At 42.9% G+C, this 27,212-nt stretch overlaps 2 protein-coding genes and 1 long non-coding RNA gene across 3 annotated transcripts; all 3 read left to right on the top strand.

The window, feature by feature from the left end:
• Positions 1-3,116: 3,116 nt before the first annotated feature.
• LOC131687561 (uncharacterized) lies at positions 3,117-3,866 on the top strand. The gene has a single exon (XM_058971652.1). It carries the CDS (start codon positions 3,117-3,119, stop codon positions 3,864-3,866), a length of 750 nt encoding a protein of 249 aa, XP_058827635.1.
• A 181-nt stretch (positions 3,867-4,047) lies between these two features.
• On the top strand, positions 4,048-6,399 carry LOC131687560 (uncharacterized). The gene has a single exon (XM_058971651.1). It carries the CDS (start codon positions 4,048-4,050, stop codon positions 6,397-6,399), a length of 2,352 nt encoding a protein of 783 aa, XP_058827634.1.
• Positions 6,400-20,211: 13,812 nt separating this feature from the next.
• LOC131689759 (uncharacterized) lies at positions 20,212-20,737 on the top strand. Its single transcript, XR_009305469.1, has 3 exons — positions 20,212-20,342; positions 20,419-20,552; positions 20,610-20,737. It is a non-coding gene; the product is annotated as an uncharacterized LOC131689759 (long non-coding RNA).
• The last annotated feature ends 6,475 nt before the right edge of the window (positions 20,738-27,212 follow it).

The raw sequence follows: 27,212 nt of genomic DNA, 5'->3' as shown, positions 1-27,212 counted from the left end.
CAAATCTCTGTGCAATTATTTGAAAGCTCTCGTTATTATGGTTGAGGAACGTCAAATGTGGGAAGCATGGTTACTACTAGAAAAACTCTAGTAAAAGAACTGCGGAGAGAAAAACAGCATTTTTGGCAACGTATGCCCCGGCATTGTATGGCAACACGTCCAATGTTATAAGGATAGGCAATGTTCGATTGGATTCGTTTTTTGACAGCTAAACGCGAATCCAATCGATCCAAAATGGAGTCTCCGCAGTTCTCTTTCTAGAGTTTTTCTAGTTACTACGTATACTGTAGTAAACAATTACAGTTAAGTTTCTGTACGATGAAGCGTTCATTTTTGACAGCATTTTTTTGTTATTTTATGGCAACAATGACTTCAATTGGTCTGGTGTGAATTTGGTTATTTTCAGTGGTGTGTATGAAGCATGGCGAAGGGGATCAAATCTCCACGAATTTGAAGGGATCAAGTGAACCCATAGCATCTATTTCAGCAAACTTTAGTACAAGTATAGTTGAATAAAAAAAATCAGCTCAATCATAACGTATTCATATAATTGACATTTTCCTGTAATTCTGTATGCAAAAGTATAGTATGTAGTGGGTGACTTTATCAATTGTATAAAAGTTTGAAAATTTAGAAAATAAATCCTCATCAGTTCTTCTGAGATTTTTTTTCTTTGAATCGGCAAAAATTCGGTAACACATGTCCAATTTATTTTTTTGTGTTAAAGAAACTTATGTTTAGATAAAGCTGCGCAACTTTCTTGTATATTCGATTAATGTATTCTGATCCGCCTTTGAGTTACAATGATGGGATCAAGTCTCCCCGCGGATCAAGTCTCCTCAGTCTCCCCTACTTATTGACCAGTATCGAAATGCGGCCGCTAATAACATTCTTTCGCAGATGCTGCACGTCACACTCTTAGATATTGCCATAGTCAACCAATTGAACCTTGTACCAGCAAGGACTGATCGCCCTACGGATCACCGCCTGATAGAACTGGTCGTCAATGTGACTTAGCCATACACGGTTCCCCGTTCGAGTATAACTTATCTCTTGGAAGTTGCAGGTAGACGATGCCATTGTTGTCTGCATAGGTGGCTATACCTACGAAAATGGTCTTGTTGATTGGTTTCGCCGGCAACCACCGGTCGATCGGGGTTGGTCGTCTTCCTGATACGTATCACATGAACCGGAATAATTTGGTTCCACGAGAGGTTCCTCCGTTTCAACATCCAGCGCATGGAAGAAATTATCAAACGTTTCATAGTGCCGCAAAAGCTATTTCTCCACCGAGCTGGCCGCCGATAAGGGTAGAGACTTTTCCTTCAAGAGCGCGTAGCCGTACTGCAAAAAGTTGTTGTTGACGTTAGCATACAGGAACAACTGAGGCAACAGCACTTTCGGCAGTAATTCTTCACAGAATGACCGGCACTAAGTCGTTGACGCTTCGACCATGAAGTGAGATGGAGAAACATTCAAACTTCTCGATGGCCATCTTGAATGCGTGGATAACAGATGATGACCACGTTTCTTGATTTCCAGTCGGTCCAATGCAGGCCATGAAGAATCGGATGGGAGTCGGTAGAACCTATTTCAAATCGGCTGGGATTAGAGTTAGAGTAACGTGTATTCATGGTGTAAGCCTTATCGATCAGGAACATCGTGTAGTTGCTGCCGTCACATGGGCTCGGTATCATTCGAAGTTTATTCCATCATTGCCCAGCGAATGCACAGCGATCATCGTTGGTAACACCAAACACAGCTCTCCCACCTTCTAATTCGTTTTGTCATCCCCGTCCCCCCCGCTCCTGCATCTGCGTAGAAGAATGGTTAATTTTTTACGATATATTTCTTAGTATATTTTACTCTGTATTCTTCGGTTGACTTATTTCGGTCTAGGTAAATAAGATAGTCCAGACATTTGGGGTAGCTCGGGCAATTCTAAAATGGTATTTTCCTGAATTATAATAATTATAATAATTTATACGAGATGAATGAATTTCCGTTCCATACTTACCTGAATGAAATGCAAAATACATGGTGATCGAGCGAGAAAGGAATTAAAATCTCAGGGAATCTTGAACACCCCCAATACGATCCACAATCTGCGATCAGTGCGATCTCATTCCTAACCACGGTTATTCTTGGCCTGTCTCGCTTCACGAGAGCAGATAGTAATTCGAAGAGGTGCGAATAGGCCTTTTGCTTCGTACTTCTCACGATAGCCGGTCAGCTGTACCATGTACATAGAAGATCAAATCAGATCAAATAAATCGTCGCGTGATCAACACGTCTTTCGTTCGCCGATAATATAGTTTTTTAGTTCGCGTAATAAAGTGCTTTTTTCGTTAGATAAATTGAAAGTGTTTAGAAGTGTCCGAAGAATCCAGACTTGCGCGCGCGAACATTGGTCCTTCGAGCCGGATTTCGATCCAGTGAAGTGGTTCTCGGACACTTTCTAAAAGACAGTTTAAAAACGGTGGACAATCTCCGTGATTGAAGTGCGGTCAGTGAACTTTACAAGCGGGCATTGACCCCTATGCGAAGACCGCCAAGTGATATTTGTTAGCGGCTGGTGATAGTGCGCGAAGAAGAGCATCACCATTTTCGACGCCAGTTGATGCCATCGTGAAAAGACTTCGGCGCCATCGCGGATCGGAGCGCGTGTTTCTCCAGCAGCTAATCAGCGGCGACAACAAATAGGTGGTCATCGTGCAACGGCAGATTTATCCCGGACGGGGATTCCGAGCGGAATTAAAGGGAGTATAGCGCATGATATTTGTGTGGTGGCGCATTTGCATGTGGCGCATGTTATGTTGTGTTGGATGGAAAATAAATAATTAAGATTATGCGAGCATTTTGTTTTTGGCAAGTGTGTCCCTGATAAAAGTTGGTCTCGAAAGTTCCGCTGGATTTTTCGCCTGTTGCTTCCTCCCGTCTGGTTTCCTTCTGTTGCGGTTTGGCTTTTCTGTCAATTTTCTGTTTCGCGAATTAGTAGTGTGGAACGTCGAGTCGATCAGTCAATTTATTTTTAAAGAGTGCAGTGGCTGTTTCAATTAAACGGTTTGAATTTTGTGAACGGTGTGGTGAGTACAGGCCAAGTGCAGTGATTCAAAATGGCAGAACTTAGATCTCTTCGTAAGCGGGAACACCAGATAGTGAAGGCTTTCGACAGCGTGCAACATTTTCTCCAGAAATACGACCAGGAGACTGATAGCGGGCAAGTGAACCTTCGGCTGCATGGACTTGAGGAAGATTTTAAGGATTTTCTTGTGGTTCGGAGTAAGCTTGAGTTGCTGCTGGAAGATGTTGAGGTCCAGAAACATGCTAAATCTGACCCAGACTTGAAGCAGGAGGCGTTGGAACATATGGACGATGAAAACGATCGTATTATGCAGGAATTTCGTGATCGATTCTACGCACTGAAGGCGGCGCTTGTGACTTTGCTACCACATTTCCTACCCCCACCAACGCCACCATCACAAAGAGGTCCCCATTCATCAATTGCAGGAGATGATGTTTTCGGTGTGCACCCAACGCCGACATTTTCAAAAGTGAAGCTACCTGAAATCCGTCTACCGTCGTTCAGTGGTAAGATCTTCGAGTGGGTAACTTTTCGCGACACCTTTCAAAGCCTCATTCACAACAATCCTCAGTTGACCGACATGGACCGTTTCACCTACTTGAGATCATCGTTATCAGGAGACGCATTGCAGGAGATTAGTTCTGTGGGCTTGTTAGCCGTAAACTACAACGTTGCATGGGAAATGTTAGCGAATCGTTATGAAAACAAGAAGTTGATTGTGAAGGCTCATCTAGACGCACTTTTCGCTACAGAAGGGCTCAAGAGAGAGAGAGAGCTATGAAAAACTCAACAATCTCATTAGCGAGTTTGAGAAAAACCTTCAGATGCTGGACAAGATTGGGCAAAACACCTCCGAGTGGAGCACCATTCTCGCATACATGTTGTGTTCTAAACTCGATTCCGCCACGCTGCGGCAGTAGGAAACTCATCACAATTCAAAAGATGTACCCACGTATACTGCTATGCTCGGCTTCTTGCGCAATCATTGTGATGTACTCCAGTCAGTGGCTCCTGCTAAATCCAACTTCGTCGATCATCGTTCCTCGAAACCAGCTGTCTGTCACACAGTGGTGAAAACGTCAAACAAATGCGCATTCTGCAGTGAATCGTGGCATCCTGCTTTCCAGTGTTCTGCATTTCAACGGATGAACGTTCCAGATCGTGTCGAGTCTGTCGCTAAACACAGACTGTGTCGAAACTGTCTGCGTCCAGGACATTACGCAAATTCCTGCGAAAGAGGGGTCTGCCGTCATTGTCAACAGAAGCACCATTCCATGCTGCATGGACTATCCAGATCCTCCGTTCCACACTCGAAACCGAAACCTGCGACACAAGACGAGCAATCGCGACCGCCAAAGGCTAAGCAACACAATTCGAACCAACACACACACACCACCACTGCCAGCTCGCAGCGCACAAACAACACACCTCCAGCCACCAACACGCCCACCAAAAGTCAAAATTATGTCGCACTCCCCATCACACCTACACACAACATACTTCTGTCTACCGCTATCGTTACAACCAAAGATCGTTTTGGTAGAGGGACGCTGGCACGAGCTCTGCTAGACTCGTGTTCCCAGCACTGTCTAATGACTGCCAGTTTTGCGAGCAAGCTACAGTTCCGTGAGACTCCTACGTATTTGTCGGTTCAAGGGATTGGATCAGCTCGATCGGTTTCCACCAAATTAGTTAGTGCAGAGGTCGGTCCTAGGTCTGGGATCATTTCGCCATTCACTGAAGAGATGCAGTTCCATGTGCTGCCAAAGCTGACTGTGTTACTTCCGACGACGAGTTGCAATCCGGCCGAGTGGGATCTTCCGGATTCGACGTTGATAGCCGATCCCAGTTTTCACGAGCCTGGTCCGGTCGATTTGATTATCGGAGCTGAATATTACATGGACTTGCTGAAAGATGAACGACAGAAGGCTACACCATCAGGACCGACTCTGCAGAATACGGTGTTTGGGTGGATAGTCTCGGGAAGAGTTCCCAATAGTACAAATAGCGAGCCATGTTCACTGGTTCACGTGTGCTCGACGGCGGAAATCGAAGAGCAGCTCACCAGATTCTGGGAATTGGAGACCTGTCGAACCACCAGCACCAACTCCGTCGAAGAAACCACCTGCGAACTGTTTTTCAAGGAGACTACAGTAAGAGACGAGAATGGCAGATTTGTTGTGGCACTGCCAAAGAAGGAATACGTCATCAGCAAATTGGGGGATTCAAGGGCAACTGCTCTCAAACGGTTCATGGGACTCGAACGACGATTTGCAGCTAACCCAGACCTGAAGACGCTGTATTCCCAGTTTATCCACGAATACCAAACTCTCGGCCACATGAAAGAGGTCATCGATGATACCGCCGCAGGGAAGACATTTTATTTACCGCACCATGCTGTTCTAAAGCCGGACAGTACCACCACGAAACTCCGAGTAGTTTTCGATGGCTCTTGTCGAACATCTACGGGCATTTCTTTGAACGACGGCTTGATGGTCGGTCCGGTTGTTCAGGAAGACTTCCTCAGTATCACGTTACGCTTCCGTATCCACCGATTTGCAATAGTAGCCGACATTGCCAAGATGTACCGAATGGTTCGAGTTCAGACAACGGATCAACCGCTACAACGGATCTTGTGGAGAGATTCTATCGAAGAACCAATCCGTACTTTCGAATTGACGACAGTTACGTTCGGTACCGCGTCTGCGCCTTATCTGGCCACAAAATGCCTGCAAAGTTTAGCCGAGGAAGGAGAAGAAACGCATCCAGATGCTGCTAAGGTGCTCAAGCAGGACTTCTACGTGGACGATATGCTCTCAGGTGTAGACGACGTGAAGGATGGAAGGAAGTTGATTCAACAGCTGGTCGAGCTTTTACAGTCAGCAGGATTTTCACTTCGCAAGTGGAATTCCAACAGTAAGGAGCTCCTACAGAATGTGCCTGAGCAGTTGAGGGACGATCGGTCGATCCTAGAGTTAGATTCGTCTAGTTCAACCATCAAAACGCTAGGACTTGTGTGGGAACCCAGTACCGATAGCTTTCGATTCACTATTCCAACCTGGAACTCCGCGGCCGTAATCACCAAACGAATAGTGCTCTCAGACGTCTCCCGACTGTTTGACCCATTAGGCCTCGTGGGGCCTGTTATTATTCAAGCAAAAATATTCATCCAAGGGTTATGGAAACAAGAGTGTTCTTGGGATGAACCTCTCCTGCCAGAGCTACAGGAATACTGGCAAGAGTATCGGAGAAACCTTGCTGGTTTGGATAGCCTCTCTGTTCTAGCCTGGTTGGGCTATCTAGCAACATTGTAGCAGAGGAGCTACATGGGTTTTGTGACGCCTCTGAAGCAGCTTACGGAGCCTGTATTTATATTAGGACAGTTACAGAGACTGGATCTGTAACCGTGCGGCTGCTGACATCCAAATCGCGGGTTGCTCCACTTGAAAACCTGAAGAAGAAAAAGAAAAGGCAGTCCATACCTCGCTTGGAGTTGTCGTCAGCACTGCTGCTCGCTCACTTGTACGAAAAAGTCGTACAAAGTCTCCGCATCTCCGTTAGATCATTCTTTTGGACGGATTCGATGATCGTTAAGTGCTGACTTTCGTCATCGCCATCAAGATGGAAGCAATTCGTCGCCAATTGAGTCTCCGAGATCCAGCATATCACGAAGGAAGGTACCTGGAATCACGTCGCAGGTGTAGAAAATCCAGCAGACTTAGTCTCGCGTGGGATGATCCCAGCACAGCTTCAGTACCAATATGTTTGGTTTGACGGACCTCGCTGGTTGCTATTGGAAGATGCCTATCGCCCTCAGCCCCGCCAGATTAGAGAAGAAGACATTGCATCAGCTGACTTGGAGGTGAAAACCACCACGTTAGTCCTTCAGGCAAGCACTCCCAGTGAGATCTTCAACCTCCGATCGTCACTGTCAGAGTTAGTTCGCGTTACGGCTTATATTCGCCGTTTCCGGTTCAACGCACAAGCTGTTAACCGCAACTGTAGAAGGTATGGGCCGATCACATCGTCTGAGCTCGACGATGCACTGCGAGCATTGGTTCGGCTTGCGCAAGAAGAAAGCTTTCCACAAGAACTTACTGATTTGTCCAAGCGAACCCACGTGCGGGACTCGTCGCGCATTGTGTCACTAAAGCCGATTCTCAAGGAAGGCAACATGCATCAGTTTCACCGAATCGCAAGCATCCGTACATTCTCGACCCACATCACCCGCTGACGAAAATCGTAGTTACTCACTACCATCGGAAACTATTTCATGTGGGGCAGCAGCTGTTAATTTCGGCAATGCGAGAGCGATTCTGGCCAGTGTATACCAGGAACTTGGTGCGACAGGTAATCCACGAGTGCATCGCTTGTTTTCGAGTTCGACCAAAGGTTCAGGACCAGATTATGGCCGATCTCCCGGCTGAAAGAGTAAGTCCCTGTTCGCCGTTTCAAAGAGTCGGAGTTGATTACTGCGGACCATTTTCAGTGGTCTATCCACATCGTCGTTGCCGGCCTGTAAAATGTTTCGTCGCAGTCTACATTTGCCTTACTACCAAGGCGATACACTTAGAGATAGCTGCGGATCTTACGACGTAGGCCTTCCTAGCATCGTTGAAGCGCTTCTCGGCTCGACGTGGAAAACCCGAGCTGATAATGTGTGACAACGCAAAGAATTTTGTTGGCGCAAAACGAGAGCTGGATGAACTTCGCAAGCTGTTTGACAACCAACAGTTCCAGAACACTGTCACAAAGGAGGCGGCAGACGACAGAATTCAGTTTCGGTTCATTCCAGCACGTTCTCCAAACTTGGGCGGGCTATGGGAATCCGCTGTGAAATCGTTTAAGACACTCTTCAAACGTACGATTGGCTTGCATACCTTGGTGTACGACGAAATGCAGACAGTCTTGATTCAGATTGAGGCGATTCTGAACTCACGACCGCTCACCCCCGTTAGCAACGACCCAGACGATTTTGAAGCTCTGACACCAGGACATTTTCTAATACAGCGACCCTTAATGGCAATTCCGGAACCAGATCTTGGAGAGATCCCGGAAAATCGGCTGTCCGCTTGGCAAAAGGCACAGCGATTCACACAGGTTCTGTGGAAAAAATGGTCGACGCAGTATTTGTCGAATCTGCACAATAGGACGAAGTGGACACGCCAAAAAGACAACATACGTGTGGGCACTATGGTTGTTCTCAAAGAAGAAAATTTGCCTCCGTTGAAATGGCACCTAGCGCGTGTGACGGAGATTCAAACAGGTCCAGATGGGAATGTACGAGTGGTTAAAGTACGAACAAAGGATGGTAGCTACCAACGAGCAATCTCGAAGATATGCGTGCTACCCATCCGCGATAATATTTCTTTACCAACCGAGGAGGACTAGGACTCCTTCATCGGCGGAGGCCAGGAGGCCTCCGCACACCAGTTAAGTTTTGTATTTCTTTGAATTTCAAAAAGCTAATGAAATGTCTTTTTCCCAGTCACATTCCGTCTTGATCCTTGAGCTTCCGGTATTCCCGTTGCTCCGAACGCTTATTCAAGCTGTTCATCATCAGTTAAGGTAACTGTGTTGTTTCGGTGGTAGTTTATATTGCATGCATGCTGCATCTGTTTTTACGAGAAAGTTCCAGTACGGTTGATCTGTTAACCACATCGGCGCTCAGCGCCTGCGCGTGCTCGCGGCCGCGCTTCGTTCGAACAAACTTCTAATTCAAGAAACACGCTTGGCTATTTCGAGGTACATCATCAAATTCGTTTTCGAAGGAGGAAGTGCGCACTTCAACCTTCCCGCCCTACGCCACGATCGTCAGCGGGCATGGCCAGCTCGCCAGTCGGTCTCACCAACGTAGCGGCTTCGTCGCAGTCGTCGTAGATGGATCTGCACCCTAGTATATCTCAGAGATGCCAAGGAATGTCACCTGAAGAAATCACAAAAACAGATGCTGGTCGTCGTCGCCAAAGGGCGATTGCGGAGGCCAAGGGGCCTCCGTTCCAGGGAAGTCTTTTTATTGTAATCATTTTCCTCTTAAAAAGTTCCCTATATATGTTCCAGCATATCACCACCATCGAGGACAACCAGTCAGCCAGTCGGCGGCACAGACCCGCTGAATCAGACGCCCACCAACATCACTCCACCAGCCAGTCGGCGGCTCAGACCCGCTGTTCAATCCGATGTCCATCCTGCAAGGCCACCGGTCCATCTATCATACCTGAAAGCAGAGCAACGAGATAATCCAGCACAGTTTAATCACCACCGATGATGCACCAGGATGTTTGTTACCCGCGAGCAAGCGGCGATCAAATACACGCAGCAGTTCCAATCATTGTGCACATTGTCAACGTAGCAGCAGCCGAACCAGTACTAGCGACCAGCAGTCAAAACACACGATCGACAGCCAGACACAACATTAGCTGTTTATCTGTGTCAAGGTCATCCAGGAAGCAGAATAGCAAAATCACCATATATAGGTCAGATGCAGACCTCAGCAGCAGCAGCAGTATATAATGAACGTTGAAATTCGGTCAAGGTTGACGGTACCAGAAACATCAACAGAACCAAACACATTATGTATTATCTTTGAACTAGTTGTAAGCAACACTTATCAAACCATAATATTGAATTCATATAGAAGTAGGCAGAATAGGATAGCTATAGTATTGCAATCTAGTAGATTCCAAGGCAGCCGGCATATGATCGAGCGAGAAAGGAATTAAAATCTCAGGGAATCTTGAACACCCCCAATACGATCCACAATCTGCGATCAGTGCGATCTCATTCCTAACTACGGTTATTCTTGGCCTGTCTCGCTTCACGAGAGCAGATAGTAATTCGAAGAGGTGCGAATAGGCCTTTTGCTTCGTACTTCTCACGATAGCCGGTCAGCTGTACCATGTACATAGAAGATCAAATCAGATCAAATAAACCGTCGCGTGATCAACACGTCTTTCGTTCGCCGATAATATAGTTTTTTAGTTCGCGTAATAAAGTGCTTTTTTCGTTAGAGAAATTGAAAGTGTTTAGAAGTGTCCGAAGAATCCAGACTTGCGCGCGCGAACACATGGGTAGATTAAATCTTTCGGACTGACAGCACTTGAGATGTCCATCCATGCGAATTTCACGGACGATTTCCAGTGCTTGGTAGCGAGTACCTTGGTTGAAGTCCCTTGCTATTTTTTAACTTAAATTTATTTTTTAAACTTAAATTTATTTTTATTGTAACTCGTTTTACATCTCTGTTTTAGTATACATTTCAAGTGATACAGCTGTACTTTTCATCTTTGTTCCTCGTTGGAATAGCTCTACTATTTGTTATATATGATTTATGTTTTCATTTGTTCAAGTTTTCAATCATTTAGTTTGAATGCAGCACCTGAAAGAATATTTAAAACCCTGTTTTAATTCAACTAGTGGTGAAATTTAGCGACCAAAAATAAAAGTCGCATGGACAGAACATGGTTTATAAAACCGCTTTAACTTTAACTCTCAACCACAAAATTCGGCAAGGATTCCATATGAAAACTGGTTAAAAATAAGAGAAGAGTCGCAGTCCGATTTTCATGCTTGAAGTTTTTATCCGGGTTTTAAATTCCAATATATTTGAAGTGTAACCGTTGGTTACACCGTTTATTGTCGGCTTCGCCACAATGAAATATTACACGTGATTTACTCAGTGAGGTCCACCCATACTAATTCCTACCCTAGGTATAACATCAAGCTGCCTGAGTGATAGCCCGCCAAGTGTGACGTTTCGTCTGGGACGGACGGGTCACTCACGGATGCTAGAGTCTGTATACAATATAGAGTCCCGTACAGAGGATTGCGCAACACTGCGTAGAATACAGACTATTTATTTTTTCTGGCAACCGGATTATTTGCTGTAACTTTGAGTGACTTTGATCATATTACAAAATATCATAACTCTCCGAGCTCTCGATCGAAGCAGTTCGTTTTCTGGTGCTGTGCATAAAGTGAACAAGAATAAATTGTCAGTGAAGGTCAACCATTGTTCGAGGCAGTCTTTGTTCGCCGGTGCCCAGGCTGGTGAAGTGAATACCAGAATAGCCGGAATCGCCGCTATATAAGCTAAGTATTTTTTTTTCTTTCATTTCCCTTTCCCCGATCGGTCTCTACTTCTGCCCTTTCCCCTGAATATAAGTTTCATCTCTCGTTTACACCACGTGTTATCCTCGTGCCTAAATGGCCGAGGGCGAAGTAACATTGGATGGGAATGATATTCCCATGGATATACCGGATAAACCCGAAATTACTCCCTCCCCTGATTCCCCCAGTCCTCCCCGTATTAAAACATACCCAGCCAGTTCGACTGGACCCTGGGTGGTGTATTTCCGGCCCAACACGAAATCGCCCAATATTCTAGAAATCTCACGGGAGCTGACTGCCAACTACCCGTCCGTGGCTCAGATAACACGTGTTCGAGCTAATAAGATACGCGTTATAGTAAATGACCTCGACCAGGCAAACCAGATTGCTCGCAGCGAGCGTTTTACGAAGCAATTCAAAGTGTATGTGCCTTGTAGAGTTGTGGAGATCGATGGGGTCGTCGCCGAACCGGGTCTAAAGTGCGAAGACCTGTTGAAGTACGGGGTTGGCTGCTTTAAGGACCCTTCACTTCAAAAGGTGAAAATTCTGGAATGCAAGCAATTGTATTCCGCAAAAACTGAAGATGATAAGACAACTTATTCTCCGTCAGACTCGATTCGGGTGACTTTCTCCGGATCTGCTCTTCCCAACTATGTCCTCCTGGATAAGGTTCGCCTACCTGTTCGCCTATTTGTACCGCGGGTAATGAACTGCAGCAATTGCAAGCAACTGGGCCACACAGCCACTTATTGTGGCAATAAAAAACGGTGCGGCAAATGCGAGGGAGAGCATGAGGATGACGCTTGCGGTGGAGAAACTGAGAAGTGTATTTACTGCGGGGGCCCTCCGCATGCTCTTAAGTCATGCCCGGCGTACAAGCAGCGCGGGGATAAAATTAAGCGCTCCCTTAAGGATCGCTCGAGGCACTCTTATGCAGAAATGCTAAAGAATGCTTCGCCATCTGTCGCTTCCGAAAATTCCTTTGCTCTTTTGGCTGGCGTTGAGCAAGAATCTGACGACCCACAAGAGGGAACATCATTGGTTAACCCAGGGGAATCCAGGATCCAGGCACGGTCGAAATGGTGGCTCCAGTGACGAACGAAGAACTACTCGCAGTGGCTAAATCCCTAGCAATGAACAAAGCTCCAGGGCCGGATGGAGTCCCGAACAACGCTCTCAAGGCAGCGATCATAGCGAACCCGAACATGTTCAGGCTAGCTATGCAGAGATGCCTTGACGAGTGCCGTTTCCCCGATAGATGGAAAAGGCAGAAACTGGTGCTGTTGCCGAAGCCCGGGAAGCCGCCAGGCGACCCATCGGCGTACAGACCAATCTGTCTGATAGACACGACTGGCAAACTGCTTGAGAGGATCATCCTCAACAGGCTCACCCCGTACGCGGAAGGTACGGACGGTCTGTCAAGCAACCAGTTTGGCTTTCGGAAGGGTAAGTCCACAGTGGACGCTCTCAACTCAGTGATAAATACTGCCGAGATAGCGATCCAACGAAAAAGGCGAGGTATTCGATACTGTGCGTTAGTGACACTTGACGTGAAGAATGCATTCAACAGCGCAAGCTGGGATGCCATCGCGCTCTCGTTACACCGGCTTAGCCTACCGGTGGGTCTGTACCGGATCCTGGAAAGTTACTTCCAAAACCGCGTACTGCTATACGAGACCGATGCCGGTCAGAAAAGGGTTCCGATTACCGCCGGAGTCCCGCAGGGCTCGATCCTAGGCCCGGTGCTATGGAACCTCATGTATGACGGGGTTCTGAGACTGAAGTTCCCTCCTGGGGTCAAGATCGTCGGCTTTGCCGACGACGTAACCTTGGAGGTCTACGGGGAGTCAATTCCTGAGGTAGAACTAACCGCAGAACACGCGATTAGCACGGTGGAGGAATGGATGAGCGCGAGAGGCCTGGAGCTCGCTCATCATAAGACGGAGGTAGTTATCGTCAACAACCGCAAGTCGGCACAACATGCAGTTATCCATGTGGGAGAAGTCGCGATCACTTCACAGCGAAGTCTGAAGTCTCTCGGAGTCATTATAGACGACAAGCTGACCTTCGGCAGCCATGTCGACTATACGTGCAAGAGAGCGTCGACTGCTGTTGCGGCACTATCGAGAATGATGTCCAACAGCTCAAAGGTGTGCGCCAGTAGACGTAGGTTACTGGCAGGCGTTGCCGTATCTATCCTCAGGTACGGCGGCCCGTCATGGTCAAGAGCACTGAGGGTAACCAGTTACCTACAGAAACTGGAGAGCACCTACCGCGTGATGTGCCTCAGAGTGATATCTGCCTACCGCACGGTATCACACGATGCATCCTGCGTGATAGCGAGCATGATGCCAGTCGGGCTGGTCATTCGGGAAGATGAGGAGTGCTTTGAGCTACGTGGAAATAGGGGAGCCCGCGAGCGCACCAGGGTGACCTCGGTCGCCAGATGGCAGCGTGAGTGGGACAACTCCTCGAAAGGTAGGTGGACCCACCGGCTGATACCTAGCATATCGAGCTGGGTGAGAAGACCCCATGGGGAAGTTCACTTCCACCTGACACAATTCCTGTCAGGCCATGGCTGTTTCCGTCAGTACCTCCACAGGTTCGGGCACGCGGAGGTCCCAGTCTGCCCGGACTGCCCAGGTGTAGATGAAACTGCCGAACACATACTGTTCGTATGTCATCGGTTCGACGTCGAAAGAAGAGCAATGCTTGACGTCTGTGGCTGGGACACAACCCCGGATACCCTTATCCAGCGGATGTGTCAAACGGTGGAGAAGTGGAACGCAGTCTCGGCTGCTACCATCCAGATTGCCAGTAGGCTACAGGTAATCTGGCGAACCGAGCAACAGACGGCGGGCACGGCTAACTAGTGATTGGTTAGCTGGAGCGAAAAAGGCCAAGCGCAAAATAAGAGAGTGAATGGTCTGTTCATGCCGAGGTAGGTTGGCGCAGCGAATGGCAACCGCGTAAGGGGTAAACCCAGCCACCCCGAAGCAAGACAGAAGAGTGAGTGTATAGGCGTATAAGTGGACTGCCTCATGCCAAGACGGGAGGGTCGTAGCGTAGTATGTTGGAACTAAGCTATCGATGCCTCATGGCGTGGCAGAGGAGTGAAAGGGTGAGCATCCAAGTCAGTCTCACACTGCATGTTAAGGGTGAGCATAAAAGTCAGCCTCACAGGTTGGTAGCAAGCAAGGAATGAAAAAGGTGAGCACAAAAGTCAGCCTCGCATGGTATGTCAGAAGTGGGGCCTAAGAAAAATGTCCCACATGGGATGCCAGAGGGAGTGACAAAGGTACAATAGAGTGGCACGATTGAGAGTGAATCAGGTGATAGGGTGAGCACCCAAGTCAGCCTCACATGTATGGGTAGGGCGAGCACAAAAGTAAGCCTAGCAAGGAATGAGTAAGGTGAGCACACAAGTCAGCCTCGCATGGAACGTAAAAGGTGAGCACAAAAGTCAGCCTCATGTGGGAGTGTTTGAGAGCGAATCAAAGTGTGATTGAGAGAGCACCCAAGTAAGCCTCATACAGGATGTATGATCGCGCGAGTGAGAGTGAATGAGTACACTTAGTACAGCCATCCCCCCAGAAGTAATACCGAGAGGTAGTTCCTGGGAGGAATGATGGCGGAGCCCAATGGAGTTTAGTCGGTATTAATGGCTGGTCACCATTCGAGTCCGACACGCCCCCAGTGCACCCCGTGTGGTAGATTGGACCCTACCGTTAGCACGTGTACTGGGCTAGGACATAAAGGTCTTCTCCATTGTAAAAAAAAAAAAAAAGGGGAATCCAGGAAGAGGAGAAATCTAGCCTCCCCTACATTGCCTCGTAAGGGTGCCAAGGTGTCGTCCACTCAGAGTGCGCCAACCGCAATCAATAAATCCAACGGAAGTGATGCACAAAAGCCGAAGCAATTTGCTCCAGGACTTGGAAATATTAATTCTAACAAGGAGTACCCACCACTTCCAGGGACACCAAAAACCCCAAGTGTCCCCTTTTTTCAAACAGATGCTCAGTCCAGTAGCGGACTAATGAAATTTTCTGACATAGTGGACTTAATTTTCACAGCTTTCAATGTTACTGATCCTCTTAAAAGCCTTCTGATACGTTTTCTCCCTATAGTGCAAACATTTTTGAAGCAGTTGACTACTAAATGGCCCCTCCTTGCAGCGATCGTATCCTTCGATGGCTAAGTCATCGAATGAGGTCACCGATTCGATCACTGTTCTACAGTGGAACAGCAGAAGTATCCTCCCGAAAATCGATTCCTTTAAATTTTTACTAAATAGTTTAAAATGTGATGCTTTCGCATTATGTGAAACTTGGTTAACTTCCGATATAAATCTCAACTTCCACGACTTTAATATAATTCGTCTGGATCGAGAAAACCCCTATGGAGGAGTACTTTTGGGGATCAAAAAGTGCTATTCTTTCAACCGAATTAACCTCCCTTCGACACCAGGCATTGAAATTGTCGCTTGTCAAGTTTTAATCAAAGGTAAAGACCTTTGCATTGCTTCCATCTACATTCCTCCTAGAGCCTCGGTAGGGCACCGAACGCTTTGTAATATCACGGAATCCTTACCGGCACCGCGGCTAGTTCTGGGAGACTTTAACTCGCACGGTACGGTACGGGGCTGCCTTCATGATGATAATAGATCAACATTAATCCAAGATCTTTGCGATAATTTCAACATGACCATCTTAAACACGGGAGAAATGACGCGGATTCCTACACCACCAGCACGCGCAAGCGCGTTGGATTTATCTCTATGCTCGACTTCGCTACAGTTAGATTGCATGTGGAAGGTGATCCCTGATCCCCACGGTAGCGATCATTTGCCTATCGTGATTTCAATTGCTAACGGTTCAAGACCATCGGAAACAATCAATGTATCGTATGACCTCACACGGAACATTGATTGGAAGAGTTACGCGACCGCGATATCCGTTAAAATCGAATCCACTCAAGAACTTCCTCCGGAGGAAGAGTACAGGTTTTTGGCTGGCTTGATTCTCGACAGTGCGAATCAAGCTCAGACTAAACCAGTACCCAGCGCGAATACCCATGGACGGTCTCCCACCCTGTGGTGGGATAAAGAGTGCTCAGAGCTGTACGCGGAAAAGTCCACTGCATATAAGGCCTTCCGGGAAGACGGGTTACCCGCTAGCTATCTACAGTACGCGTCGTTAGAAAGGCGAATGAAGAGTCTAATGAAAGCCAAAAAACGCAGTTATTGGCGCCGGTTCGTCGACGGGTTAACGAGAGAAACAGCGATGAGCACTCTTTGGGGTACGGCTCGACGTATGCGTAACCGAAACAGTACCAACGAGAACGTGGAATATTCAAACCGTTGGATATTTGCTTTCGCCAAGAAGATCTGTCCGGACTCTGTCCCGGTACAGAAAACGTACCGCGCCGCGTCTCCTCACGATACCGCGAACGAAACACCGTTTTCGATGGTGGAGTTTTCACTTGCTCTCTTATCATGCAACAATAACGCCCCAGGGTTAGACAGAATCAAATTCAACTTGCTGAAGAATCTACCTGACACTGCAAAAAGGCGCTTGTTGAATTTATTTAACAAGTTTCTTGAGGGTAACATTGTCCCTCATGACTGGAGGCAAGTGAAGGTCATCGCCATCCAAAAACCAGGAAAACCAGCCTCCGACCACAACTCATATCGGCCGATTGCAATGCTGTCCTGTATTCGGAAGTTGTTCGAGAAAATGATCTTGTTTCGCCTCGACAATTGGGTTGAAGCAAATGGCTTACTGTCAGATACACAATTTGGCTTCCGCAAAGGCAAAGGGACGAACGATTGCCTTGCGTTGCTTTCTACAGAAATCCAAATGGCCTATGCTAACAAAGAGCAGATGGCATCAGTCTTCTTGGATATTAAGGGGGCTTTTGACTCAGTTTCTATCAACATTCTGTCAGAGAAGCTGCACCAGCATGGTCTTTCGCCAATTTTAAATAACTTTTTGCTAAACCTGTTGTCTGAAAAGCACATGCACTTTTCGCATGGCGATTTAACAACATCGCGATTTAGCTACATGGGTCTTCCCCAGGGCTCATGTCTAAGTCCCCTGCTCTACAATTTCTACGTGAATGACATTGACGATTGTTTTGCCAATTCATGCACGCTAAGGCAACTTGCAGACGACGGCGTGGTCTCTGTTACAGGGCCCAAAGCTGCCGACTTGCAAGGACCATTACAAAATACCTTGGACAATTTGTCTGCTTGGGCTCTTCAGCTGGGTATTGAGTTCTCCACGGAGAAAACTGAGTTGGTTATTTTTTCTAGGAAGCGTGAGCCGGCGCAACTCCAGCTTCTATTAATGGGTGCAACGATCAACCAGGTTTTCACATTTAAATATCTCGGGGTCTGGTTCGACTCTAAAGGTACCTGGGGATGTCACATTAGGTATCTGAAACAGAAATGCCAACAAAGGATCAATTTTCTCCGAACAATAACTGGAACATGGTGGGGTGCTCACCCAGGAGACCTGATCAGGTTATACCAAACAACGATATTGTCGGTGATGGAGTACGGGTGCTTCTGTTTCCGCTCCGCTGCGAACATACACTTCATCAAACTGGAGAGAATCCAGTATCGTTGCTTGCGCGTTGCCTTGGGTTGCATGCACTCGACCCATACGATGAGTCTCGAAGTGCTGGCGGGCGTTCTTCCGCTAAAAAATCGATTTTGGGAACTCTCATATCGATTGCTCATCCGATGCGACATTCTGAACCCGTTGGTGATTGAAAACTTCGAGAGGCTCGTCGAGCTTAATTCTCAAACCCGATTTATGGCCTTGTACTTCGACTACATGGCACAGAGCATTAATCCTACTTCATATACTCCCAGCCGTGTTCGTTTCCTAGATACTTCTGATTCTACTGTATTCTTCGACACATCCATGAAGGAAGAGATTCGTGGAATCCCGGACCATATACGCCCGCAAGTGATCCCCAATATATTTTATAATAAATTCCGAGAAGTCGACTGTGACAAAATGTTCTACACTGACGGATCAAATCTCGATGGGTCCACTGGCTTCGGTATCTTCAACAATACTATCACCGCTTCATTCAAGCTCAATGATCCCGCTTCAGTTTACGTCGCAGAGTTAGCTGCAATTCAGTACACCCTTGGGATCATCGACACTCTGCCCACAGATCACTACTTCATCATTTCGGACAGCCTCAGCTCCATCGAGGCTCTTCGTGCGATGAAGCCCAAAAAGCAATTCCCATATTTCCTGGGGAAGATACGGGAGTCCTTGTGTACGTTATCTGAAAAATCTTATCAAATTACCTTTGTTTGGGTCCCCTCTCATTGCTCTATCTCGGGCAATGAAAAGGCCGACTCATTAGCAAAGGTGGGCGCATTAAATGGTGACATATACGAAAGACCAATCTGCTTCAACGAATTTTTTAGTATTTGTCGTCAGAGGACACTCAACAGTTGGCAAACCTCGTGGAGCAATGGTGAACTTGGACGATGGCTACATTCCATTATCCCAAAGGTATCAACGAAGCCTTGGTTCAGGGGGATGGATGTGGGTCGGTATTTTATTCGTGTAATGTCCCGACTTATGTCCAACCACTACACCTTGGATGCGCATCTGCGGCGTATTGGGCTTGCGGAGAGTAGTCTGTGCGCTTGTGACGAGGGCTATCACGACATCGAGCACGTTGTCTGGGTATGCGCCGGGTACTTGGACGCCAGGTCTCAGTTAAAGGATTCCCTTCAGGCCCGAGGTAGACCACCCAATGTCCCAGTCCGAGATATACTGGCAAATCGTGATTTCCCCTATATGTCCCTTATTTATACTTTCATAAAAACGACAAATATCCCAATTTAGCCCCTTTCTTTTTATTTCTCGTTTTAGAAGCTTTCTCTTGCCTTGTGGGACCGATCAGCTCCAGACTGCAACTATGTAACCGCCGTCGCACTTACCACTACGGAAACTGAAGCGAGAGCGACTCAAGGTCCGATGACTTTTGAAGGATTCCCCGCGGGTCCGAAGAATACCATCCGCCAATCCGACCTACTAGACTGAGGCGGTAATCTTTCGCTGATCTCCCGTTTGAGCGAAAGTTGCAAGTTTTGCTCTTCTCTCCCGGTCACCATCTACGCTTTCTCTCCCCTGTCCTTGATACAACTGCTTCTACAGCCCCCCTCTGAATATCTTGACCAAGCATAAGTCTCCGCTAAAAAAGTTCAAATTTGTATTCTGTATTCCTAGTTTTAAGATAGTTGTAATTTTACCTCTTTGTTAAAACTATTGTCCCCCATCTTGTAAATAGAATTGTATCCCTAGTCTTAAAACACATGCGAATTTTCTCATAAATATTTGTTCCCCCTTTTGTGTACCAAACTATATTGTTAGTTTTAAGATAAGTGTAAATATTTCCTAAAAATTATTACTATTGAATTCCTTGTTTTAAAATTTTTTCATAAAAAAAATCTTTCGCCCCCTCTCTTGTATATAGAATCTTATTTCTAGTCTTAAGATAGCTGTAATTTTTTTCTTTTTTAAAAAAATATTTCAACATTGTAACCTCCTAGTTTTAAAATATACAAAATGTAAAAACAAAAGAATTTGGCACCGCCAAGCTAACGCATTTGTGCCTATCAAATAAACGAAATGAATAAAAAAAAAATATTACAAAATAAATTCATACTGAATGAAAAATTAAGCAATTTTATCGTGGCAAACGGAGCATCCCAGCGAAAACTTTTTCAAACATTATTTCATATGATTTATTCAATGCTATTTAATCAATGAATAACGTGTTTAAATTTATTCAAAGAATTTGAGCCAACGCAGGACTCAAGTTATTTTAAGCGGATTTTTCTTCGATGAACTTGACACTCGAATAAAACAGTAACAAAACCATGTCACTGTGACAGAACAATAATAACCATTTGCATTGAAGTACAATGTTATACTATAATACCACAACAAGACTTACAGTAACTAGGGTTGGTTATGTATTGATTTTTATTTTCTTAATGTTATTTAACAGATCATTTTGTTCCACGCCTTTAACATTTAATGCTAATTTACTGTATCATTGTTTGTTGGAAACTGAAGTTAATTGTTACTTGAAGTTTTAGTGTAAATTTATTGTAAGAAAACTGCTTGAAGAACATCCAACTGCTAAATTGAATTAAAGATAACTTGAAGTTGCTTACTTTATTACAGTTCATGTCTGAAATTCCTTCATCATTTTATTAGTCGGACGATATAAAATGGTTAATGAACTTAACCGAAGGCATCCGTAAATCAAACAAGTCAAATAAGATCAAAAAGAGTATAATGAACAGGTGGAAGAAAAAGTAAACCAGGTGGATAATACCAAATATAGCCTGGGTCTAAAATGTCTTCTTTTTCAGATGGATCTTGTGGAGTTGCAGTATTCTAAAGATCTTTGACGATAGTGTGTTCGATAACTCAGAACGTAATCTAGTGTACCATATTGCAGAATACATTCTTAAGCGTGTCCCGAAACATTGTACTGTTTGTGAGTAATGCTTTACACCATGTATTAGTACGACCACATTTTTAAAACAATTTACAAAGTATATTATCCTTAAACATTTTAGTGGGGAAGCACTATTGTATGTAACAGAAGTTGTTTATTTGTTTTTTAACATTCATGAAATCACTTACCATATGGTCAAGGCTTCTGTCTGTCACGTTACATTTTTACGTATATTTCATAAGTTAAGTCAGCAAAAACAATAAAACCATATTCTATCACAACTGCACATTATTAAGGTCACTAAGCCGCACATTTTTTCTACAGAAAGTTTTTTCTATCATGAACCGTTTTCACTTTATTGTCATTTTGATACGTCTGTCACGTTACACAATTTTCGCAGTTAGTTTGGAGGTTGCCCGACTAAATAGAAAAAGTCTGTTCCGTTGGCCCCCAAATTTGCATGAAAACATTTTTAAGTTGAAGCTTAGAAGACAAGGAAGAGTTTGAAATATAGTTTTCCTGAAGAAAAACTTTGTTTTCGATTTTATGGAGTATTCTCAATGATCTGTCACGTTACAACCAGAATCTGTCACGTTACAGTTCTGCATTTTCATTGAAGCAAGGATATCAAGACAATCGTACACAAATCATCCTTAATCTAGGAACTGAGTATTAACGGGAAATTTCATGTTTATTTTGAAAAACATATTGGTTTTGATGAACAAACGTGAAAAACTTTTGAAAAGGTCGTAATTTCACGAAGTAACATATTATGTCGAATAAAAATCCAAAATAACTTGAAAACATTTGCATTTTGAAGGATAATTTTTCGTGAGCATTTTGAAATACATTCTATAACTAAATTATTTAAAGAAAAAAATTAAATAAAAATTCAAAATTAAAAGAATTATTGAAATATGTTAAAACTTTTTATAGTTATTTTCTCTACGATGTAATTATATTTTAAAGTTTTTTATTTGCAATTAAATTTTAAATGTGCTATGTTTTTGCGTTTGGTATCTGTGAGTAATTTATTAAAAGGGCGTATTTTCGATATTTTTGTTGAAAAAAAAAAATCAAAATATTTCGGAAAAATTTTCTTAAGAGCATTTTGCTTCGAAATTATATTTTGTATTAATATTGTATAAGAAAATTATATTTATGACTGGGAAATACTAAGAAATTTAGAGAATACTTGAAGTTAAAAATGCTTTCTTACTAATAACTTCCTAATAGTGCGATTATAGTTTCATCAGTGTATAGGCTTTCGTTAACAAAAAAAAACGCTTTTAATCTACCTAACAGTGTGATGAGACATTTCTTATAACTCTTATCACTCTCTTCGGATATTATATCGTTTGAGAACATTTAGAACTTGATGCTTCGCGATGTTTTTGATAACACATACTACATGGGATAGTGGCAGGACTCAGAGAATCGCTCAAATCAGCATAGGACAACATCAGTGCTAGAAATCTCAAACCAAATCAATGGGAAAGCGAAAAAATGGCCCATAAAATAGACATACCAACGAATTATTGTTAATGCTCTGTTAATAAAATATCTAAATTGTGGTGGGAAAACTGAATTTTCCTAAAGGGGTTATATATTGTACTGAGCCAAAAAAATCGAATTTTTTTTTAATCGATTTGAAGTTTATACTTTACTCAAATTTCCAACGTGACTGAGAACTAAGAAATCAACGCTTTTTCTTGAAAAGGGCGATACTAACAGTGATACCATTCAAAGAAAATCAACAGTGAATATTTCCAGACTTGGTTTTATTATATAAGAACTATTGTGTTTTTACATCCTAGATTACATGATTCAGTGATCGAAACCCAAAACTTCATAAAGTATTTGAAATTATTAAATTAAAATTTGTTTTTGCTATTGAAATTGACAAAATGATAGTATCGCCCCTTTGGCGATTGTTTACTTTTTCGGTCCCACCTATCAGCATTGAAGTATCGCCCTTACGTTTTTTTACAATAACTACCGTATTACACCACCGATTTCGTCCGTGTTTTTTCAATAGCGATCATCGTTACTATTTACAGCTGGTATCAGAAAATAACAGTTTCGCCTCTAAACTGCTAGCAAAAAAAGTATCGCTTTGTTTGTTTGCATGGAGCGTGGAGGGCGAAACTTTAAATAAATAAACAACAAAATTTTTAGTTTAATTTGTTGCGTTTCAAAGCCCTCATTCGCATGTATGAAAAACCCTTATGTTGTTGTAAGTATCGCCCTTTTCACAAAAAAGCGTTGAAATGAAATCGCAGCTTCTGATATCACGTTATCTCTGAAGTGCATGCGTGCATAGTTCCAAATTTTACTTTGACATCGACTTTTTCTAAAGGTGACTTCCCAGTAGTATCCTTGATTTGAATTATTATCGCTAATCCTAATGTCAAAGAACAAATAAAAACCTCTCGAAAACGAACCGTTTGGTAAAATCATCATCATTACTGGAATTTTCATTTTCACGAAACTTTTCGATAACCTTCCGTCACTTGCGTAAATGCACTGGGTGCACGGTGCTCTGAAAATCTAGCGAAATCGTCTTAGGGCACCAGCGGGTCTAATTCAGAGCTATCTGCGCGGCGAGCTTAATCTGTAAAGAATACTAAAAATTAATTTCTATTCCATAATTTTCAGTTCAGCAATTCGAGAGATCGTGCTCACCGCAAGCCATGAAAAATAGACCAAGTAGTGAAGCGATGGTCACTATTTATTAAAAATCACGGTTAAATAAAAAATTAAACTATTAAAAAATTTCAAATAGTTTATAATTTTCACAAACTTATTAGGAAAAATGTATTAATAAGCTTTCGTAATATTGTGTAGGAAAAAAGCTGAAAATTTCAGTATTTTATCTATCTGCAACATATAAACCCTCAAGTATACCAATTAATTGGTATACGAATTGGAATAGGTTCGCCAAATTTTGGAAGAAGTCTATAAAATAACCCCTTGAAAGCTACCTAAAAATTGTTGTAGTTCGATGCAATAAAAAAATCCCCAAAAATGAAATGTATCTATTAATGTGAAACACAGTGAATAATACATACAATAAAGACCCATTTTTATCAATCTCATGGTATATTTTAGGCTGACAAAATGGGGACATTGACTAAATCGGGCAATTTTTTTTCTTTATAATAAACTGAGGCTGTTAAAATATTCTTCCCGTCCCTTGATGTAGTCTGATAACTATTTCTGATTATGATGAACTTTTTATTTTTGCATATTTCCATCTTCATGATAAGGAAAACATGCTCAAGAAAGGATTTACTCGAATTCAGTCTTGTTCGTCTGCTAGAGCCCATCAAACATATTTGGCTGATAAAATCGGGGTTTCAATGTATTATAATAGATATTCAGCATTCGAAGAAGTTTCTTGTGAATGAGTGTAGAACGACTTTGTTTCTACTTACTTGAAGTCAGCGGCGTAGCCAGAAATTCGGTTTGGTGGGGGTTTGGTGAAAATCGATCATACTGTCCAAACGGCATAATTCCGAAAGTGTAATTTTTGAAGTTTTAAAATTATGCAGAATTATTTTTTCAGAAAATAGTGACAGAGTTCGTGTCTTTGGCGAAATTTTTGAGACTTTATTGTAGCCATGAATATTAACCTGAGAAAATTCACCATAAATACTTCTTGGACGATATACCGTCAAAATAATTTACTAAAGACTAAGATACTACTAAGATACTAAACCTCCGAAATTGGTGGTTTCAAAATGATGCTATCTTGACCTTAAATTACTGTTTTTAAACATTTGACCTATACATATAATTGGTCATATAACAAAAATTAAATGCTCGTCAAAATCGATCAGGAACTGCTAGAGTCGAATGGAAATCGTCATTTTTCATAAATTTCTCTCTACATTCGGAAAGTGCTATCCTCGTTATTAATCATCTTACGTTTTCGTCTCAACTCGACGCATTCCCAAAATAAAAACCTGTTTTAATCAACCTAGTAGTGCAATTGTGCTTGTCTCATTTGTCCAGACTACGATTCCATGGCTAGTTATATTCAATACAATGGTGGAAATGAATATTACATGTTCAGTACGATTTGCACATACATACAATGGATCGACAGCCACGATCTTGAGATACTATGTGATACTGAAACATCGCTTGAAACCAGCGGCAGGTCATGGAGAAAGATCCGGGAGGTCTAGGTCCTGCCGAAATTTTTCAACCTGTTAAGAAATTTTAAACTAGTTTTAATTTTAAAGTAGCATCCCCTCACTGCATACCCCCCTCGGGCCGGTATAATTGAAGATTTTTAGAGTGATTGCATAACCTTTCTATATGAGAAAGGCAAAAATGTACCAAAGTCTAAAAAAGTCAATTTTTGTCAAACATCTCAATGTTTCATGCATTTTAAAGTCATTTGGCATCAAAAATACAAATTTGATTTTGAAAATTTTTCATTTCAGTTTATATGGGAATTTGCTGCGTGATTGCACTCTTCAACTCGTAACCCCGGAACCGGAAGTCCAATCAATAAAAAATTCAATAGCAGCCGATGGGAAGGTTGTACCTTTCATTTGAGCCTAACTTTATGCAAATCGGTCCAGCCATCTCTGAGAAACAGAGGTCACATTTTTTTCTACATATACACATACACACATACACACAGACATTTTCCGATATCGACGAACTCAGTCGATTGGCACATGACAAGGCCCTCCGGGTCGGGATTAGATTGACGAATTTTAGAGTGAATGAGAAAGACAAAAACATTTTTGGCAAATGTTGAAAGTTATGCATTTTTTTGGTGAGCAGTTCTATGTTTCATAGACATTAAATCAATTTTAACTTCGCTTCCTATTCAATAAAGACCCTTATTACAGTACATCTCTACAAAAGCGAGTTCAATTTGAAAATAAATCTGAGGATTATGATTGATTACAGAACTCTGGAATTTTCTATTGGAATGTTTTCAGGCAGGAATTTGACATTGATGCTATTAGACAACTGTGAAATCAAGAGCAATAGATCAGTTACATATCAGGAGGACCCCATTCCGACAATTTATCAAAAGTCCTCATGATGTTTGCAACAACAGGTTATCAATGTATGGATCAGATAATTGTTATTGTAATATTGAATTAAATCAGTCTGCATCAATAAATTTTCAACTTCAATTCAATTTTTTTTTGGTGCGGTGGGGGGGGGGGGGCGGTGGTTGTATGGTGGTCAACCCCAAAACCTTCTCTTGGCTACGCCGTTGCTTGGAGTAATTTATTTCGCTTCTCATTTTCCGATATGTTTCAGATCGATCCGATGGTTATAAGTTAGAAAAATTGCAGTCAGAAGGTTCGCACAAATGAACATTTTTGCACTGATAAGTTATCAAGTTTCTTCCAGACAACTTGGAAGTGTTCGGTGATTATTTCTAGCGGTTGTAGATACAAAAATGAAATACAAAATTCGTTTTATCGAAATACTGTTTGGCTTATTTCAAAGGATTATTACTATATTGAACAATAAATAGGCGACAAAGAGTAATCCACAAACAACAAGCCATACCTTTTAAAGTATTCAAAATAGATATTTGAAGTCTTCAGTAAAGTTATTCGCAAAAGTAAGAGCTACAAATTTGCCGAAGACATCATTTCGATATAATCACTTCCAAGAAAATTTGTGAAAATATCTCACTCATAGGGTGATTAATCAGCAAAAGCACAATACCAGAAGAAAGGGCATATTGCCTACATTATATTCTCCGAAGATACTATTGACCTAAAATAAGCCGTTTTGGCGTTAATAATAGATTACATGTTTTTGGTCATATTTCTGGCAATGGGAAATGATAAAAATCTTTCGTCCGCATTTAATGTTTAATATCTCTTTTGATAATAGTCCGATTTCAACAATCTATAGCTTGTTCGAAAGGTATTCGTTAAAGCTATCTAAAAACATATAAATTGTTAATCTATATTGTCAATTTCGGCAGATAATTAAAAAAAACTGCGGAAAACGCCATTTTTACGCATTCAAACATTCATATCTTGGAAACTAAACATCAGAATCAAAAACAAATTAATAGCGTTCATACTGTTTTTAGTTCTTTCATTTAAATTTGGTTTGGATAAGATCGGTTCAGCCATTGCTGAGAAACACGAATGAGAATTTGTCCGTTACATACACACACACAGACACACACACAGACATTATCCCAAATCGTCGAGCTGAGTCGATTGGTATATAAGACTCGGCCCTCCGGGCCTCGGAAAAAATCTTGACAGTTTGAGCGAATTCTATACATTTCTTTTATAAGAAATGTAAAAACATTGTTTTTCTGTAATCGTATTTTTATTTTTTTTGTTTTTTTAACAATGTATTTGAATTTTTAACATTTTTTTGAAAAATTTCACCAAAAATATTCACACAGAACAATTATTTCCCTAGAACTCGCTATCATATAGTTTTGCTGCACAAAAGGCGATTTTCGATCTATATATATTGAAAGTAGTGCATCCAAGATCTCATA

Source organism: Topomyia yanbarensis, chromosome 3 (genome assembly GCF_030247195.1).
Source record: "Topomyia yanbarensis strain Yona2022 chromosome 3, ASM3024719v1, whole genome shotgun sequence".
Lineage (NCBI taxonomy): Eukaryota > Metazoa > Arthropoda > Insecta > Diptera > Culicidae > Topomyia > Topomyia yanbarensis.
The sequence above is the reverse complement of the archived record's forward strand: the minus strand, read 5'-3'. Positions and strand labels throughout refer to the sequence as shown.

Bases quoted from the DNA above. Each gene is read 5' to 3' on its own strand.
- LOC131687561 (XM_058971652.1), top strand. From the start codon at position 3,117: ATGGCAGAACTTAGATCTCTTCGTAAGCGGGAACACCAGATAGTGAAG.
- LOC131687560 (XM_058971651.1), top strand. From the start codon at position 4,048: ATGCTCGGCTTCTTGCGCAATCATTGTGATGTACTCCAGTCAGTGGCT.